At 40.1% G+C, this 20858-nt stretch overlaps 2 protein-coding genes and 1 pseudogene across 2 annotated transcripts; 1 reads left to right on the top strand and 2 right to left on the bottom strand.

Annotated features, from left to right (window-relative positions):
• Positions 1-788: 788 nt before the first annotated feature.
• Positions 789-5032, bottom strand: LOC122756448 (annotated as a pseudogene).
• A 7300-nt stretch (positions 5033-12332) lies between these two features.
• Positions 12333-18505, top strand: LOC120448671. The gene is made up of 2 exons (XM_039630809.1): positions 12333-12358; positions 17202-18505. Exon 2 carries the CDS (start codon positions 17383-17385, stop codon positions 17815-17817), a length of 435 nt encoding a protein of 144 aa, XP_039486743.1. The 5' UTR covers positions 12333-12358; positions 17202-17382; the 3' UTR covers positions 17818-18505.
• Positions 18361-20084, bottom strand: LOC120448672 (cytochrome c oxidase subunit NDUFA4). Its single transcript, XM_039630810.2, has 4 exons — positions 19975-20084; positions 19867-19913; positions 19664-19810; positions 18361-18570 (listed from the first exon to the last, which is right to left on the bottom strand). Exons 2-4 carry the CDS (start codon positions 19906-19908, stop codon positions 18508-18510), a joined length of 252 nt encoding a protein of 83 aa, XP_039486744.1. The 5' UTR covers positions 19909-19913; positions 19975-20084; the 3' UTR covers positions 18361-18507.
• Positions 20085-20858: the final 774 nt, after the last annotated feature.

The following is a 20858-nucleotide window of genomic DNA, read 5'->3' as shown; positions in this document are numbered from 1 at the left end:
GATTCCGGGCGTCGTGGCGGTGAACTCCTACGCTGAATTGGCGGATTTTGCCGGCGGGAACGTTGGGACGAGGCCGAAGCTGCTTGCCGGGTTGGCACCGGTTGGAGACGCGAGCGCGCTCGCGACCGCGACAACGAGCTAACCTGCTCGTGCATGTGCGAACCTCGCGCACTTCCGAAGAGGATGGATACCGCGGCAGACTCGGCATCGGTAGGATTGAATACCTCGGGTACGTCTGCTCTCCAAGGCACGAGCACTGCGTGCGTTTTGTTGACGAGGGGCCATGCTGCGCGTAGTTGAATGTCGAATGGTGATCGAAAACGAAATGAAAAATAATGAATGATTAGTGCTAGTGAACTACAACTAAGGACGAGAGGAGCGCCTATTATTGAGGAGATTCGGAAGACTCCGTCGGCAAAGCACCACTTTTGCCACTGGACGTTTAAGAACTCCACGTGCAGTACGGATATTTACTACACGGACGTTGCCGTCGGCTCCTGGGAAGACAGACTCAATTCTGCCGAGCAGAATTAGAGGGTAAGTTGTCGTCCTTGATGACGACCATGTCGGGGCCATTTAGTGCACTTGTGGAGTTCTTTGAGGTACTCTTTTTTCCATCGCACACGGAACTGCTGATGGAGAGCTGCCACCGATTTAGAATGGATTTCGTTTCTCCCTTTACTTCAAGTTCCACCGTGGACATAAGGGGTCCCCCGACAAGGAAATGACCTGGCGTCAAAGCTAGCAAATCTGTCGGATCCTCAGACATAGGAGAGAGCGGCCTGGAGTTAAGGCACGCTTCTATTTTTGCCAAGAGCGTGGAGAGCTCTTCGAACGTGTATTTTCGTGTGGCAGTGCATTTGTAAAATAGCGTCTTACAACTTTTTACGCCTGCTTCCCAAAGGCCTCCCATATGGGGTGCCCCGGAGGAATAAATTGCCATTGCATCTCTTGATGACTATAGGCATTCATCACCGACTCTTTTACGGCTTGAAGGAAATCGCAGGAAAGCAGGGTGGCTGCCAACAAGGTTTTGCCATTGTCTGACTGGACTTGACGTGAACACCCTCTTCTGGATACAAAACGAACGAAAGCGGCAAGAAACTTTTCGGTCGTTAAGTCAGATGTGGGCTCTAAATGGATGGCCTTGGTGGAGAAACAAACAAAAACTAACACATACGCCTTTGTAATAAGACATGATCTTCCCGTATAGTTCTTTATATCGAACGGACCGGCGTAATCCATGCCAGTATACGTGAATGGTCAGGAGAACGATGCTCTTTCTTTGGGCAGGACACCCATCAGTTGACTTTGCAACCGCTTTTTGTGGATCACGCATAATTTGATCTAGAAACGGGTTCATGCTTAGGATGGCACTTGAACTTGGAACTGGACGCTTTTCACTTAGGCAGTGATATTCCACATGGAATTCTCTGCGCTGAGTGTTCGAAATTAGGAACCGCTCGGCGGCGGCGATTTCAGGGGCCAGCAAATGCACATCAGATGGAGATGTCTGCTTCCTGCAACGCTGAATGAAGCGATGAACATAAGCAAGGACCCGTAGAGCTTTCTCAAGCTTGGAGAAACGTGCCAACAACTCTTTAGAAGGAGCTTTTGCGAGATGGACTTTTAGAGCACGCTTCTCCAGGTCGGTCACCGGAGCGTTGTCGACCTGAGTTGGCCATTGGTTGCGTGGATTTTGCTACCAAGTCGGTCCGTGCCACCATAACTGCCTATCGGCTAGATCTTGGAGGGAAACTCCTCTACTGGCACGCTGGCTTGCTTAACCATGCAAGCACTATCGTGGAGTCCGTCCAACAGTAAAGTTCGGAGTTAATCGTAGGCATCTGCGGAATGATGGCTGCAGCCATTTCGGAAAGCAATGACGGTCCGCACAGCTCCAGTCTTGGGAGCAAAACCGTTTTGACTGGTGCTACCCGGGTTTTCGCGGTTAGGAGTTGCACCATAATGGTGCTGCCCACTTCTACGCGGACATATATTGCCGCCCCATAAGCCTTTTGCGATGCATCGCAAAAGCCATGATGGTCGACCTTGAAATCTGGATGAAACGATAGCGGCGCACTTCACTTTGAACACTTTGGCAATTTGGGACAGGACTTCGCGTTTTGTAAAGGACGTTTCAATAGCCAACTCTGGCGGGACGAAGAAGAATTCGTCGGAGGTTGGCAGCGAATACCGAGGGTTTTGGCAGTGCTTTCTGCATCGATCTCGAGAAAATGAGTATTTAAATGATGGTTGCTCTGAATGGCCGCTAAAACTTCAGAGCGTCTCGGAGCTCTTGCACCATGAGCTGAGCCTCTTCCGTGGAGTCCGCTCCGGCTAGAACATCATCCACATACATGAAATTTCGAATGACATTGCTAGCTTATGGATGGCTGAGTTCTACGTCAGCTGCAAGCTGCTGCAGTACTCGGATGGCCAGGAAAGGCGCGCAATTGACTCCAAAGGTTACTGTTTTCAATTCGAAATCTCTGATTTCCCCTCTATTGTTACGGAAAAGTATTCGCTGGAATGGAGTGTGTTTCAGATCTACCCAGATCTGCCGATACATTTTTTCGATATCGGCGCTGAACACGTATCGGAAATAGCGCCACTTCAGAATTTGAATGGTTAAGTCGGACTGTAAGACAGGGCCAGCATGAAGGATATCATTTAAACTGGTACCATTCGATGAAGGGCTGGAGGCATTGAATACTACACGGAGTTTAGTAGTTACGCTCTCTGGTTTTAAGACGGCGTGATGTGGCATATAATAGGCGTTGCAATCATGGGTAGGAAGAACTTGTCGCATGTGCTTTAAGTCGAGATATTCCTGGATCACCGAAGCGTATCTCGCTTTTAAGGCTTCATCTCTTTTTAGACGCTGCTCATTTCTTAAAAACTGAGCCAACGCGAAAGACCTAGAATGCCCTAGCCCGGAACCGATATATTCTGGGTCGCGAAAAGGCAGAGTAACGACATATTTGCCGCACTCGTTTCCCGTGGTCGTTTGAAAGAAATTCTTCTCGCACATGGAATCGGATTCTTTTACCAACTTTGTTGGTATATTCTCCACCTCCCAAAATTTGTTGAGTAGTTAGTCCAATGAATTATCGTTCGCGTGGGAGATCTGCGTCGAAAAGGAGGAAATTTTGCTTTGTGCTGAGGCTGACACTGGCCCAGTTAGTACCCAGCCGAAAATGGTCTCGTGCCCCAAGAGAGAGCCACAGATGTTGGTTTTTGCTCCACTCAGAACCACCGAAGGCAGAATGTTGGCTCCGATAAGGACATCTATTTGTGCGCTCTCATAGAATTTTGGATCCGCCAGTGAAAAATCGGGAAGATCCCGAAGGAAATTTTGCGGAATTGGGTAGGAAGGCAGATTTCCGGCTAGTTGAGGGAGGACATAGGCCGTCGTCTCCAACTGCAACGCGGGCCTAGTCGGGGATCGGATGGTGAAACTGCAGAGCTTCTTGGACTGAGCGGCTACTGTTTGGTTTATGCCTGAGACTTGGGCTTGAACCACCTGGAATGGCAATCTAATTAGGTTGAACAGTCGCTCGGTTATGAATGTAGCCTCTGATCCGGAGTCGATCAGGGCGCGTGCCTTAAAGTTAGTGCCAAGATGGGAAATATTGATTACGGCAGTGCCAAGAAGGATAGCTCTTCAGCCCGTGGCGAAATAATTGTGAACACCGGCTTGTTCACTTGGAACGAAATTGGCCTGATTAGCAGAAATTGGCCTTGCAGGATTTGAAGGGCTTGAATTGCTGGAAAAGAGGTTGTTTCGATGCAACAACGTGTGATGCCGGCCACGGCAAGTAAAACAATTGTGCGTGCTTCTGCACTCACGAAGCTGATGTCCCTTTGCAAACCAGTTTAAGCATAACTGCTTCCGTTTAATGTAGGCTGCCGGTCGTCAACCGACATTTGAAGAAAACGCGGACATACACGGACAGGATGGTTTTCCTTGTTGCACAAGTCGCAACTTTTCGATTTTGGAGCCACTTTCGTCTCATGGGAATTTAGTTTTCTAGAGGGCCCATTTGAGTTTATCGCTTTGGAGTGCGACTGACTTGGTACGGACGGTCTCACATCATCGATGGCCTCTAGGGTTCGATGACGTTCTGTAAGGAAGGTGTTCAGTCAAGCAACCTTGAACACTACTTTGCAGTACCTTTAAGGCCGCCCCAGATTCCTGTGGTATCGACTGCACATTAAACAGTATTTTCAATTGACTGCTTACCAACAATCGTTTATTTTCGAAACGATCTATTAGGTTTTCCGACGCAGAGTGGAAACCCTCGTTGGTGAGAGGCGAAATCGAAACGATGGCATGCGCGTCGCCACTTGTTTTGGCATTTAAGTGGAATAACTTTTCAACCGGAGTCAGCCGAGGATTATTGATATAAATGGCTGTGAAAAGATCCCGGAAAGTCGGCCAGCGAAGATAGTCGCCTGCGAAAACTACTGTATCGCATGGAGGCAACCGACAGCCAGAGGAAATGTAGGCCTGGGGCGCAGCGTTTGCGGCTGGGATGGACTGAGACGTGCCCTGCTCGATTTTATCAACGAGCTGGGCAACACACCTTTCATAGACTGAATATCAATAACTGTATTTAGCCCTGAGAATAGGCATGTTGCCTGCTGCCGCTTCGCCTGCTGACACAAGGCACTCTAAGCAGAGGTCGAATTCCTTTTCAACCTTGTCCCATAGGGTTCGGACTTGTTCGCGCCGGTAGCTAAGCCTCGTGACTGTTGGAGCTGCAGATTCCGGAGTGTTGATCTGTGCCTAAAATTCGCTTAAGCGGTCAGAAACCGAAATGAATTTGGCTAGCACTAGATCGGAAGCAGCCATATTTTTAGCTGTGCGCTGTACTGTGGCTTTGGATGGAGTAGCACAGTCGTCGGAAATCTGCACAGGCGTTTTCACCGAAATGCTTGGGATTCTTGGACTCTTGGGCCCTTGTGGTGAAAAAATAGACCTGGGTTTGTCAGCGGACAATTTCTTCTTATCGTCCCCGATTGGCATAATCGAAGAAATGCGAAATGAAAGGGAAGCGGTTTTGGAGCCCGGTCACACTTTTGAAAATGTAGACAGATTCCTTAGACTGCACTTAATAAATTTAAGCTTGCCGCCGTGAACGGTATAAAGCAGCGGAAAAAGACCGTATAGGATGTAATGTGTGAGAAAGTGGTGTAAAATTTACGAAGTGGAAACGCCGTAGTTTCGACTAATTGGACAGGTGACTCGAAGTGAACAGCGAATTGTTTAAATGACCTGTGATTTATGGCAATTAGGTCCACCTGATTTACGGTTGGAACACTTGGAATATGGAACACGGTGAAAAAAAATGTTTATTAGAACGTAGAAAATTTTATTTTTTTGCTTACAACTGGAAACGGAGAAAATGGAATGGTAGAATTGGAGTCTTTTCTCCGCGTTGTAAGTACTTCTAAAACAAACACAAATTAATATCCAAGCAATACAGGAAAAATTTTTTTCGGGTGAACGACTTATATTTGGCGGTCGTATTATTTATTTATGGATATTGTCTTGTAGTTTTTTTTTAAATTTTTTTTGAAAATTTAAAAAATAATTTAATAAATATTGAAAAATTTATTTGTTAATAAAAAAGATAAAAAAAATCCGCTTTTAATTAATTGCTCGGAAAATAATTTGGAAATTTACGGAAAAAATTGATGGAAAGCAATACGCCTTTTCCGCGTCGGCATTTGGAATAAATTTTATTTGTGGCTTGGATTTGCCGACGGGAAACAATTTAAACTTTGGTATATGTTTAAAAGGAATGCAGATAACATGCGCAATTTATGTCGGTAATATACATATGTGGATGTAATGTATATGTGATATATGTAGATGTAGTATATGTTGATGTAATATATGTTGATGTAATATATGTTGATGTAATATATGTTGATGAAATATATGTTGATGTAATATATGTTGATGTAATATATGTTGAACTGGCGGGTAAATGTTTAATTAATATTTTATTTGGAATGGCCACAGGGTATGTGTGGTTTGTTTCGTTATTATATTCTTCGATAGCAAAGCAAATTGTATTAAGTGGACTGCGGAGTTAAAGCAAAAATGTGTTGCGAAAAGAATTTGGCTTGCGTTGGACACAGTGATATATTCGGAAATTTGGACTTAGAAATTTTCACGAATGAGGGTGAAAGGAGAACGATGGGTAATATGGCGGCTCCCGTGGGAATGAATAAGTCCTTTTCTTTCATTGCCTTTTGTCAGAGAAATCCGTTAGATTTGACAATAAATCTTACAGCAAATTGAACGAAATTGGATTTTCGAACCTTTTGCTGCAGACCGGCAATTAAAAGGAATGCAAATTTCGTACTTATCTTGTAATTTGTTCGCTAGTCGACAAAATTGAAAATCCAGGTGATCCGGCTCGAAGGACCAAAAATGATGGGTTGTAGGGGGCTGCTGTCCTGGAATTTTCCAAATATGCTGAAATAGAAACACTCGAAGAAAAGCGAACACTAGACTTTTCGTAATTGAGCGGCAAAATTAGTTTTTACACTGGTGCTTATTCTAATTAGTTAGGCTCTCCCAAGCGCAGCGGAGACTCCTTGGAGACTCTGTGGTGAAGAGCGGGAGAGCGAAAGAGGGAGCGGAGAGCGGGTGACAGTCCAAACCCCGTAACTTGGACGACACATAAAGAATTATTACACCCTGGTATAGAAAAACTCACACTTCAGTTCAAAGAAGTTTACTATTACCCTGATTTCCAAAAACTAATCATAAACGAATGTGAAATCTGAAACCTCGCTAAAACTGAACATAGAAACACAAAATTAACCCTGAAACGACCCCATAAACCTTCAATCCCAGAGACAAGTGTGTCATGGATTTTTACTTAATAAACTATAAACAATTCCTATCATGTATTGACATTTATTATAAATACGCCTTCCTGATAGAAGAAAACAGTAGAGATTGGCTAGAAACTAAAAAAGCTATTTTACGCATATTCAACGATATGGGTAAACTCAGAGAAATAAAAGCCGACTAAGACTCCGCTTTCATGTGCATTGCACTTAAAATCTGTTTAGAATCAGAAGGAGTGACTCTAAATATAACAAGTAACAATGGAATTTCTGACATTGAGCGATTTCATAATAGTGTTAATGAAAAATTAAGAATAATAACAAACGAAAATGGACCTGAAAATGAATTCACATAATTCGAAAAAATACTTTACGTATACAATCACAAAAGAAAACATAACACAACTGGTCGAACTCCAGCTGACATCTTCATTTTTGCAAGAACCCCTGCCTACGACACTCAACAAAATAAAATTGACAAACTCCATGAAAATAGACAAGACTTTAACATAGACACAAACTTCAGAGAATCCCCTCTAGTTAGATCGAAACAACTGGCCCATTTAAAAAGACAGGAAATTTACGACAAATAGATGATAAACATTTTGAAGATACGAATAGAGGTAGAAAAATAATACACTACAAATCTAAGTTTAAAAAGAAAACAAGAGAGAACGCTATAGTCGCGTTCCCCGACTATCTGATACCCCTTACTCAGCTAGTGGAAGGGAGAGGAGAGTCTTAAACACTGACAGTTTTTGGCAGTTTGTAGGCGTTAGAGTGGCAGAAAGTTTTTTGGCAAATCGATAGACTAATACAAACATTAAAAAATATTAAAACATTTTTTAAATGTGGGCGTAGCAGCTTTGGGCGGTTTGTGGGCGTGAGAGTGAGCGTGGCAAAAAGTTTTTTAATAAATCGATAGAAATTTACAAGACCAATACAGAAATGAAAAAATATAAATACATTTTTCAAATGTGTGGACGTTGAAGCTTTTGGCGGTTTGTGGGCGTTACAGTGGGCGTGGCAACATGAATCGACAAACTTGCGCTGCGTCTATGTCTCTGGAGTTTGTATGTTTAGTCTTAACTTTCTAGCTTTTGTAGTTTCTGAGATCTCAGAGTTCATACGGACGGACAGACAGACGGACGGACAGACGGAAATGGTCATATCGACTCGGCTATTGATCCTGATCAAGAATATATATACTTTATATGATCGGAAACGCTTCCTTCTGCCTGTTACATACTTTTCAACGAATCTAGTATACCCTTTTACTCTACGACGAGTAACGGGTATAATTAATAAAAGTAAATATAACAACGATAATGCTAGGACCACTCCCGAGCATGATACTCATGTTATCGACAATTAACACACAATACCTAGAAGTAACTATCCAGGCCAAAAACGGCTACCTAATCTTTCAAACCGGATCAACCGATAAACCACGATTATCATTACTTATCCTTTTAATAACTTAGCACAAATTCAAAAAACTGAACAGAGAAATGAACGGTATAAGAATTATAAAACGTAGTATACGCGGTCTTGTTAACTTTATGAGAACAATCTACAAATTCATTTTCGGTACCCTATATCAAGAAGATAAAAAAGAATTACAACAACATCTTTAAAAATAATTTACAAATAAACGAACTCAACCACGTAATAAAAGTCATTAATAAAGAAATCGAACTGACTAATCATTTATATTATAACTTTGAAATAAAACAAATGATAGCTTTAATAATTTTTAACTTACAACAATTCACTGAATACATTGAAGACATAGACCTTGGTTTGCAATTGACACGCTTAGGTATCTTTAATCCAAAACTTTTAAAGCACGATTTGTTAATTCACGTCAATTCTGAAAGACTTCTTAATATAAAACTTCAGATTGGCTTAAATCTGATACCAACGCAATAATAATACCATACCCAGACGAAAAAAGTAACATGCTAACCCAAACAATACATGACACATATATGGTACACAAGAATCAAACTTAGACGGCAAGTTCTCAAAGCTTGGTTAAAAAGTAAATGTAACACTGGTATACTAAACCAAGTCCCAACACAATGTAGATACAGTAAAACACATTCTGATTTTGAAATAAAATATGTAGAGCCAAATATAATTACAACTTAGAGCCTTCCCAAGACTATCCTAAACCAAAATTGTATCAATAAAGAAACTTTAATAATTTAATTGTTCTGTTCAATTAGAAGGGATATTAACTAGCAATCCAAAAAAAAGAACTATCTATGTAAACTATATTGTAACAAAACTTGAACCACTTGCATACATTCAGACAAAGGAAATAATTTCAAATAATAACACTTACAACCTTAATCATAATTGATGTAATTGCATTATTGTACTTTATCTAAAAACATACATAAATAACTATTTCTTAAGGATGGGGAAGTAACATATCCATTCTACACCCACAACTCCCCAACCACACGCACTATTGTAAACAATCGATTATCGATTAAGCTTAGCTGTTATTTACGCACAGCATCATATCCAAAGGCTAGACTCTGTGGCGAACCTAAACATTTGATAACTTGGAGAGCCAACTTATATAACAAAAACTTTCGCTTACGCAATCGTCTCAGGATTCTCCAAGTACTCCTATTTACGCACAGCATCAATTCCAAAGGCTAGACTCTGTGGCGAACCTAAACATTTGATAACTTGGAGAGCCAACTTATATAACAAAAACTTTCGCTTACGCAATCGTCTCAGGATTCTCCAAGTACTCCTATTTTTCGGGAGCTCTTCTCTTCACGGGACTTTATTTCTAGTTTTAGTCTTCCTTTATTGGAATTAATAAAAAACGATTAATAATACATAAAAACCAAGCGTGTTTTTTTTTATTAAACTCTCGGAATGGAAAATAAAACTTAATAAATACGATTATAATATTTAATGTCGCTGATGCTCTATCCAGAGTCCAAATATAAAAAAACTTCCTAGGAGAAGATTACCCAGCTTCCCTTCCCACACCAGCTAATGTGCATAGTGCACCAGAAGAACACCAAAGTCACATTTCATAAACAGAAATACCTCTTATTATAACAGACAATTCGAATTCATAAAAGACGATTTTGACGACGTTCAGATAATAAAATATTTCCATAAAACTAAAATAAAAATCAGTTATAAAGAAATGACTGATACCCTTGCTAAAGATCTAAATAAAGAATACTTCTGCACTAAGAAAAGTATTATTCTCCAAGTACTTCTATTTTTCGGGAGCTCTTCTCTTCACGGGAGAATAGACGTTATAACTTTATTTTTAGTTTTAGTCTTCCTTTATTGGAATTAATAAAAAACGATTAATAATACATAAAAACCAAGAGTGTCCTTTTTTTTATTAAGCTCTCGGTCTGAATTCGTAAATATATATAGTGTAACGATTACTTTCTTATTTATTATGTTCTGCGTTAAGTTCATTTGACGATTCCGTTCTTAATATGAGGTTGGGAATGATCGATGAGCTGCAACAAACATTTTGGAAAATTCTGAGCTAGCTTGATGAGCTTAATTTGGATCAAATTGAAAGCGATTTGAGTGAGAAGTTTGATGTTCTCATAACGCTTTAATCCTTAGTTCATGGGGAGACTTTTAAGCGCTCCTCACAAATGCACACCCACTCAACCTTTGCTGACGGCATCTCTCCGTACGATTGTTGCCATCAACAGCGTTCACTCCTGAATAAGGCACCGTCGCTGCCCCTTTTGAGATACCAAAATTCGGCGGAGGCTATGCTTAAGGGCCGGACTTTTATTCTATGTTTACGACGATAATAGATAGTCATCCTGACCTTACAACCATTGAGAAGCTACACCATCTGCGATCCTGTCTGAGACCAACGGCTTTGGAAACCATTCACTCATTGGAAATTTCAGAGGGCAACTTTGCGATATCTTTGGAATTTTTACAAAACAGATTTGCTAATCGGCGATTTTGGGGCTAAGGGCAGTGTCGAGATAAATTCAACGCTCATATTCGTGCGCTAAATTGAATAGGTTCAACGGGACAATTTGCTAGATGCATTATCGCCCAAGTTCTTGTCCAGAAGCTGGATCCGGCGAGTCAGGCGAAATAGGAGGAGCCTTTAAAGGGTTCAGCCTTCAAAAATTCAGTTACTATAGCGGCGATGGAAGACATTAGAGACATTGAGTTCGCCATGCGCCACGTATGTAAGTAGGTAGGAAGCAACAGGGCATCTGATTTGCGTAGCCCTGGTGAGCACTTCTTGCTACAAGTCTCAGACTTTCGACCTGTGCGTTCTGCAATGATTCTGGACACTCAATATATTGTTGCCGGAACTTCGAAAACCTCCTAATCGTTGCAGAGAAGCAAAAAGGCTCGCACTTTGCATAATTTGCCTCAAGACTGGGCATCAACTGAGGCAGTGTCATTCCAGCAATTACCGTGCATGCGAAGTATCATACCCCATATCACAGCCTGGAGAAAAGCTTGCTTCTGACTCACATCAAGTCGTAGAACCCTCTCCATTGCATAAAATGTCTACTGCTCTTCTTGCACAGGATCTTGGTAATGATGTTGCGCTCCTAGCCACTGCCACCGTATTAGTGAGGAACAATTCAAAAATCTTTGTTCCTTGCCGTTCTCTGCTCTACTCTGGAGCATCCCGATTCGAAAATCAGCTTAAACTTGAGATGGCAAAATCGGCAGCTTGTGTTGCTGGAATAGGCAATTCTAGTTTTGAGACAGATGGTTTGTCAGTAAACATTTCAATGCGATTTCGAACGTCCAACTACTCGGCCGACATCACTGCTGTTATTGCCTCTTGTTGGATCAACCCATATTGTCGGTCATTATTTATTGTTTATTGTTTGGTGTTTATTGTTGGCATGAAGAAAGAAATATTTGAAGTCTAGTGTAAGTTAGTTTAGGGCGAAGGCGGGAGCATTATAAAGTTCTCTCTCGCTCTTTGCGAATTCGCCCCGTCTTCGCCAACCTCTGTTAAGCTAGGCCTAAGAACACATATGTTAAATGGAGATGAGGTCGAAAAATTGAATTCAACACGAGCACACGCATTTTTTCGTTGTCGTAGTTCCGAGTTTAAACTAATTATTCTTGCCACCAAAATAAGTTAAATATTTTTAATAAACTAATTAAATTCTTCATGGCGCCCCCGGGTGGACAAGAATTAGTTAAACAAATAAAAGTGACAGTGACACATATAATATATAATATAATATATATATAATATATAATAATATAAAAGTGCAAAAAAAAAAAAAAATTGTTCTTCGTTTTTTTTTTTGAGTGCAATAAATAAATATATTGTTGCCCGCGACGCTCTAGTGTGTTTAAACAATAACTATTTCTTAAACATATTCCGTGTCGGTCGCGAAATACCCTGCTTCCGGAATTGCCGCCACCACCGAGGGAACTTTTAAGGAAAGTGGCCGCTAAAATTAGCATTCGGAAACCACAGGTATTTGTGCAAAAAATTGAAAGCTAGAGTTATGACAAATTTAATTTTTATTGTCTTGTGCTGGAATATTGCACCTCGATTTCAGTTCTTGAAACATATGTACGTATCAATATAGTAGAGCTAGATTGCTTTCAAATTATCCAATTTATTTGTTGATAAAATACATACACATACATACACTGAACCGCTTTTGGACGCAACATTTATTTATTATTTTGAACTGTATTGTTGCAATCACTGTCCCCCCTCTCGTTCGTTAAAACTCGCATTAATAGTTGGGAAGTTAATCCAAGCTTGCGCACTAATACACAGACAGCCTTATATACTAGCAGCTGCAGCGGTGAACTTTTCGTTTTCGCTGCGCTTGAATTTCAATTTAAATAATTTGTTTTCGTTCTCATCAGAAAAAATATTTAATATACATTTCAAACAATAAATTTATAATTTATTAAATTAAAAATAACCTATTTTTTGGTTTAATAAATTTATAATTATTGATTCGAAGGTTATTTAATTATATTGTCGGTCTGATTTGAGATAATTTGTTTCGGCCATTTATTTATTTAATTTGGAAATAATATTTCATTAATTTAATTAATTAAAATATTTAATTTAAAATGAGCCTAGAAACCAAAAATAAATCTGTTCTGGAAGAGCTGGAAAGCAAGCTCCAAAGTCGGGTCAAAACAATTCACCGATTAAATGAGCGATTAGAAACGGGATCGATTCCGCTATTAGAGGAAGAATTGAAATGTCGACTAGAAAACTTAAATGCTTTAATTAGTAAGGCAAATCAATTACAAGAACAGATAGAAGACATAGATTGTAGCGATGAATTTGGCGACGAGTTGGAAGAGCTTTGTATAGTCACCAAGGCAAAAATAATGTCCCTGTTGTCTGCCTTAAAGGTAGCAAGCGTCAGCGAAGCTCCGGGATCAGCTGCTGTAGCTCCAACTCGTGCGCGACTTCCGAATTTGGCATTGCCAAAATTCAGTGGAGATTATTCGGAGTTCAAAAGTTTCATCAGCCTTTTCGAAACCTTGGTTCATAAAGACGCCAGCAATTCAGTTATCGAAAAATTTAACCATTTAAATTCATGTCTCTCTGGTAAAGCTTTAGGAACAATTATAGCTTACCAAGTCACCGAGAGCAATTACGAAAAGGCACTAGTCAGTTTAAAAAAGGTTTACGATAACAAATGCCTTATCCTTATGAATAATATATCAACATTGTTTAGTCTTCCTAAAATATCGCATCAGTCCGCTTCCTCCTTGAGAAACCTTATCGATAGATAAGGTATAAGGTATAGATATTTTTTATACTGCAATTAAATCATTTTTCAACTCTTTTGTTCCGATGTACTATCCGTCTACCTGTAACAAACCTCCTTGGTTTAATAAAGAGTTGACACACCTAAGAAATGTTAAGTCCAGACTTTATATAAAATTTAAAAATACCGGTTCTAAAGCTATATTTTCTAAATATGTAAGTGCTCGGTTAAATTTTACCGTGCTTAACGCTCAGTGTTATAGGAATTATTTAAACCGTTGTAGGATCCCAAACAGTTTTATAATTTCGTTAACACTAAGCGCAAAACAACCAGTTACCCATCCTCGCTATTTTTTGAAAATACTTCGATAACATCGGATCAGGCAATAGCCGATCTATTTGTCAAGTTTTTTCAAACCACATATTCTACGGCATTACTCTGAACGACCTTACTCTTACGTGGTATCAAAGTCAAATTTAATATTCTGTCCCACTTTAAACGAAAGCTCACTGCTTTATGATCTTCAGCGAGTTAAGCCTGTCTATTCGCCAGGTCCCGACGGAATTCCTGGCTGTGTGCTTAGATTCTGTGCGGAAGCCCTGTGCAAGCCTCTACTAAAACTGTTTAACTTATCTCTGGAATCTTCCCCAAATATGGAAGGAGTCCTTTGTGAACCCTCTCCATAAAAAAGGCAGCAAATCGGATGCAACCAATTACAGAGGAATATTGTAGGTCAATTATATCACCATGCCAGCATGGGTTCATGAAACGCAGATCAACAACTACTAACCTTCTGGAGCTAACCTCCTTCGTAGTACAGGGCTTCAAAAATAATCTTCAAACAGATGTCATTTATACGGATTTTAGTAAAGCATTCGACTCTGTTAATCATTCATTTCTAATAAAAAAAACTTGATTTATTAGGTTTCCCTGTTGATCTCCTAAATTGGACTCTAAGTTATCTGGATGGCAGCACGCAACGGGTCCTTTTTAAAAATTCTCTTTCTTGTATTCTCCGAGTCACATCCGCCGTCCCACAAGGGAGCCACCTAGGTCCGCTCCTTTTTACCTTATTTATTAACGACCTTCCCTTAATAATAAATCATTCGCGTGTACTAATGTACGCTGATGATGTAAAATTATGCTTGCAATATAAGGACATTTCTCGCCATTTGGACTTACAATCCGATCTAGATTGCTTTTAAACCTAGTGCCGTGATAACGTATTAAACTTAAATGGCTCTAAGTGTAAAGTTATGAGCTTTTGTCGTGCCAACTCAATGCACGCAACTTACACTTCAAGTGGGTGCTCTTTGGACAGAATAACACATGTTGATGATCTTGGTGTTCTTCTGGACCCTAAACTTAAATTTTCAGACCATATTTCGTCTATTGTCAATAAGGCCAGAGGTGTGCTTGGTTTTATAAAACGGTGGTCAAAGGAATTTAAAGATCCTTACATGACCAAAACCTTATTTATTTCTCTAGTCCGTCCGATCCTCGAGTATGGATCACCTGTTTGGAGTCCACAATATGAAGTTTACTCGGTTCAAAAGAACTTCTTACTTTGTGCCTTACGGCGCCTTAATTGGGATGCAAACCTTAGATTACCTCCTTATTCAAGTAGATTAATGTTAATTGACTTACCCTCCTTAGCTAACCGTAGAACGATGCTTGGAACAGTCTTTATTTTTAACCTTATTCGTGGTGAAGTGGATAGTCCCGACTTGGTTAGTCGGCTAAACTTCACTGTACCGTACCGAGCAGATTTACTAGAAATTACGTACCTCTAATTTTAAATCATTGTAGATCTAATTATGAGTTGCATGATCCCTACAGAGTATTATGTTCTGACTATAATAGATTCTATCCTATTATCTCTAATTCTGACTATTTGCCGTTTTTAAAGCGATCAATACTAACGTACTTAACGAATTCTTAGATATTATTACTAGCATACATATATTTCCTCGTCCTTTACTGTCTTCTATATCGCGTCTATCTTCCCGCGATTCGAGCCGTACGATACACGGCAGCGCCCCTCGGTCGGTTGGGCGGGAGGTGTGGCCGTGGGACTCGCGCGAAAAAAAAAAAAAAAAATATCAGCATTTATTAGCTGAAGAGTCGACAAGGCCGAAGCTAGATAAAATTGTGTCGAGCAAGCCACATAATCGTTGCTCATTCCTCCTGTGTTCCTCCTCCAACAGAAAGCCTCAGCAAACTTGTAGCTTTTGCGAAGATGCCTTCAAGTTCAAAATTGGCACTTCTGTCATGGGTCTCCGAGCGACAAAACGGAACATACTATCGGTGACATCGAAGCTGTTTGACCCCCTCGGCTTGTTAAGTCCCATTGTGATTAAAGGAAAGATCCTATTGCAGGAAGATGAGTCAATTGGCTTGAGTTATGTGCCGCTCACCTTCTCGCAGATCTCTGCCATAGAATCAAACCCTTATTAAAAGTCCCTATCGAACGAATTGTATACTGGTCGGACTCTGAAGTTACTCTTCACTGAATTCGATCTCATCCATCTTCGTTGTCAACATTCGTTTCGAACAGGGTAGCGGAGATTCAAGAATGGTCAGGAAAAGTTACATGGCGGCATGTTCCCATAAAGCAGAACCCAGCAGATATCGTTTCGAGAGGTTGTGACATCGACGAGATAGGGCAGTCGATCTGGTTCACTGGCCCACCATTTCTTAAGGACGAAGAAGAAAACTGGCCCAAAAATGCGCATTTCGAGCCGGATGAGAAAGTCTTGCGTCAGGAAGCCAGGAAGACTGTGGTCGTGCTGACCGCTGCTGTGCAAACTTCCGATTTGCTGGATGTCATCGAGGGGTTTTCGTCACACCTCAAACTGCTTAGAGTGATCGCTTATATGTTCCGCTTTATAAGAAAATGCAAAGACAAGAGTATAGTTTTCGAAGAAACTCTGTCACCGACTGAATATAATGAAGCGTTTCATAAGATTATCGAAATAGTACAAAAGCACGAGTATCAAGTAGAAATTGAAAAGGTTCGTAAAGGCTCCAAGGTCGGCACAAGTCTTCAGCGATTAAACCCATTCATCCATGAGGATACAGGCACTTGGTGCAACTTTTCGTTGTTGCGAGTTGGGGGGCGACTAGCTAACGCTCCTATATCATATGATGCAAAGTTTCCCTTGCTGTTGTCGAAACGCTCGCAGTTTGTGCAGAGCTACGTCCGGCATTTGCACCATTCCAATTTTCACGTCGGCCCTCGAGCACTTGTGAGCCTACGACAGCGTATTTGGACCGTAAACGCTCAGGAACTCTGCAGTCAGACAGTTTGATCACGTGTGGGTGCTTTAAATGCAAGCCTCGCCTGATGACACAAATTATGGGAAATCTACCAGCACATAGACTCCGTGCTCTCCGCCCATTTGCGATATGTGGCGTTGATTTTTGTGGCCCTGTCTATACGACATTAAAAATTCGAGGAAGGCCCCCGCATAAATCCTACGTTGCCTCATTTGTTTGTTTTGCGTCCAAGGCGGTTCACTTAGAGATTGTTTCAGATCTAAGTGCTGATTCTTTTCTATTGGCTTTTCAAAGATTCATTGGTCGACGAGGATGTCCGCAGACGGTGCATTGCGACAACGCGACGAACTTCCTCAGGGCGAGTCGCCACTTCCTGGCTCTTCGCGATCGGATCGATGAGCAGGCGGACGCAATTCGCGAGTTCGCATCAAAAAGCGGATGCGAATTTGCGTTCACACCCCCTCGGGCTCCGCACATGGGCGGACTATGGGAGGCAGGTGTGAAAACTGCAAAGCACCAAAGCACCTTGGCGGGCCGCTCATCGCAGCACCAGCACTCCGGACCCCGGACCAGGCGGGTCTCAGTTGCTTGCGGCGATGGCGGCTTGTCTCGTCAGTCAGGCAAACGTTCTGGCGGCGATAGTCCCGGGAATATGTCCTGGGCCTTCAGGTTCGGGGCAAGTGGCACGAGGAGAACGTCGAGGAGGGCCAAGACTCAGTTAGGCAGGGTTGTTTCTGGAGCCTGCAGTCGCTTAGATCTCACGGGCTCCACAACTGATTGTCCACCTACTGCATCAACGGAGAAGCCAGTTCTGGAATTCCGTCAAAGATCCTCTCTTGGAAAATCTCCGCACACTATAGGATCAGGACAGCCAATAAAGCTCACGTGCCTCGCTTTTACCCTCTATTGACCAAGATGGCCTTCGTCGAGTTTATAGGCAGCTGGGTAAGTCTTCGTTGGAGTTAGTAACCGAAATCCAATCAACATACCGAAGGATCATACAGCAGCTGGATCGTTAAAGCGAGCAGTGAATAAGCTGCGTCTGCTGCCCCTTAAGAAGTCTGTTGAAAGCTACACTTTAAACGGGTATGTCGGGTCTCGCGGCTGCTGGAAATTCCTAAATTTCGTATGTGTAAACATGCCACATTTGGAGACACACTTCAACTGCATTATCTTTGTTATCTATGCAGATCAGCTGCGTAAGCTCTTCCCTCTCGTGCTTCCTATCTTGTTTATTACTCTCACACCTACACTTTTGGCTTACTGTTCACTCTGCAATTAATTCGGTTTGCATTTAATTCTCTTGTTTCGTACCCCAAGCATGCATATCGCCGTCAAATTTCTTGAAGAAAAATAAATTAAATCGCTTTAATTTGCTACCATAAAAATCATCTTTTCAGAAGAAGCTAAAAAAAAAGGCTTATTAGCTCAACACACATTGAAAGGCCTTAAGTACACAACATTTTATCATTTATTTATATATCTTTATGTATATACATATGAAGATCTATAAAAGCATGAGCTTTTAAAATCCACTATGTTTATTCATAATTTGAAGTAATTTCAAATTAGATTTTAATTTTTTTAATTACAACTGCTATTATTCTTCAAAGTTGGGGGCAGCACTCTTAGTTTTGGAATAATCCCTCACAGGTGAGTAAAACTGAAAAGAAAATATCATTCCATATATTATTTTATATTTTTTGAAGAGATTTATTTACTTTTCGATTTTAGTAAAATATAACGAATTGAGCACACTGCCGCTTTCAACGATTGTGTGACTTCAGAAGCAATCTGTTTTACATTACTTACGCACATGGCCAGATCGACTCGGCTATTGATCTTGATCAAGAATATATATACTTTATATGCTCTTAAACGCTTCCTTCTGCCTCTTACATACTTTTCAACGAATCTAGTATACCCTTTTACTCTATGATATAACTACTGAACCGATTTCATCATCTGGCATTCATTTTAAAGAGTATACATAATTTTTCTATATGGCCTTAAAAGTTTAAAACATAAAGAAGCTCGGTTTATTAAAGAAATAATCGTTTGGCCATATCTTATAACTAAATATTATTATTTATAAAAAACGTTTGCCCGTTTGCCCACCCTTTAAAATAGTTTTTATCGCTTGCCCACCTTAACAAAAATTCATTTCGTTTCCCAACCTTTTAAAACTATTCATTTTCAACAAAAAAACTTTTGTCCACCCTCAAATATAATTCATTTCGTTTGCTCACCTTTTAAAAATAAAGTCTGAAGCCAGCTCTAGAACCAGCACAAAAAAATCGTATGGTGTTACATATCTTGTTATTCTAATGTCTTTAAACAAACCATGTTAATGTAAATAGTGGATCGAGGATCGTCAAAAGTAAGCTCGATTAATGGGATCCCCAAGAACAAGAACCTTAAACTTTTTTGGATTTTTCCGATATACATATGTAGATGTATCATCAAATGTCTTGGCAATCGCTTTAGAGTACAGAATTAGATAAAAAGAAATAATGTTCACTTATTTTCTCACGAATGTATTTTCTTTATAAGGTGACCATCAAATTCTTTACACATATCTGATCACATTTTACGTTCAGTCAAATATAAATATAAAAAAGAAGTTACCAGTGAAAATAATGACCTTTTAAGTGCAAAAGCGGATTTTGTTTCACCGCAAACTACTTTTTCCGAAGATTGCGGAAGGTATAATATAATATATCGTATATATGTAACTATTAGGGAGAAAAGTTAACCTTGTATTGTTTTTCCTTATACTCTTGCCATGGTTCGGGATTTGATGTACGATTCCAAGTAACATCGGGGTTACGAGTAGCAAGTCGAGCCATGTAGTAGACGGCTCCAATAGCTCCCGCACCAACGCACACATAAAGTGGAATTAACTGAAAAATTTTGGTTATGCAATAAACCTAAATCTTAATTTACACATAAAACTCACAGCTGGATTTTTTTTGAGACTTTGCAGACCAAGACCTTGCATTTTGTCTGAGTTGTAAAAGTAATTTATTTTATATGTTACGAATAAAACACTTTAATAAGAAATTACCTAACTTTACTCCAATAAAACAGAAGGGGACTATATATTAGTGATGGACATATGTCGATGCCAAAAGCAATGTCATCGATGTTTTGTAAAAATCGGCCATATATATGTGAAGCTCAATATGAAAAATAAATATGCAAAAGAAAAACTAAATATTCAGATATCATTATACCTTCCAGATAATGTTACGAGGAAACAACACGCCGGTGAAAACCGGTACTATAATATATTGGAGGCTCAGAAATTATGCATGTACAATTACTAAAAATAAAAAATTATCTAAGATATTCTTACGCGAACGCGCTTTGTCGAAAAGGTTTTTAAAAAGAATTTTTGTATTCTAACCAAAGATTTATAATACTAGTTATATGTTGTTAAATATAAAATGGATTATTTATTTTCATACATCGCTAAAACATCAATATTTTAAAAAAAACAAAATAGAACGCTATAGTCGAGTTCCCCGACAATCTGATACCCGTTACTCAGCTAGAGGAAGTGCGAAGGAGAGTCATCCACACTGACAGTTTTTGGAGGTTTGTGGGCGTTAGAGTGGGCGTGGAAAAAAGTTTTTTGGCAAATCGATAGAAATTTAAAAGACCAATACAAAAATGAAAAAATATCAAAACATTTTTCAAAAGTGTGGGCGTGGCAGCTTTGGGCGGTCTGTGGGCGTAAGAGTGGGCGTGGCAAAAAGCCGACTACTGTATGTGTGCACATGTATGCTTATGCATTGCAAATTTGACAAAATATACCCTTTTGCTTACCAAGTTCTTTGATTTCGAATCTATATTACATTAGTTTGGTCCTTAAAACAACAATTATTGGAATACAGCATAGAATTAATAATTCTCAATCAATTATTCAGCTTGCGACCTACGAAAAAT

The sequence above is a fragment of the Drosophila santomea genome, chromosome 3L (assembly GCF_016746245.2).
Source record: "Drosophila santomea strain STO CAGO 1482 chromosome 3L, Prin_Dsan_1.1, whole genome shotgun sequence".
NCBI classification, from domain to species: domain Eukaryota; kingdom Metazoa; phylum Arthropoda; class Insecta; order Diptera; family Drosophilidae; genus Drosophila; species Drosophila santomea.
Note: the sequence above shows the minus strand (reverse complement) of the source record. Positions and strands in the feature narration are given on the sequence as shown.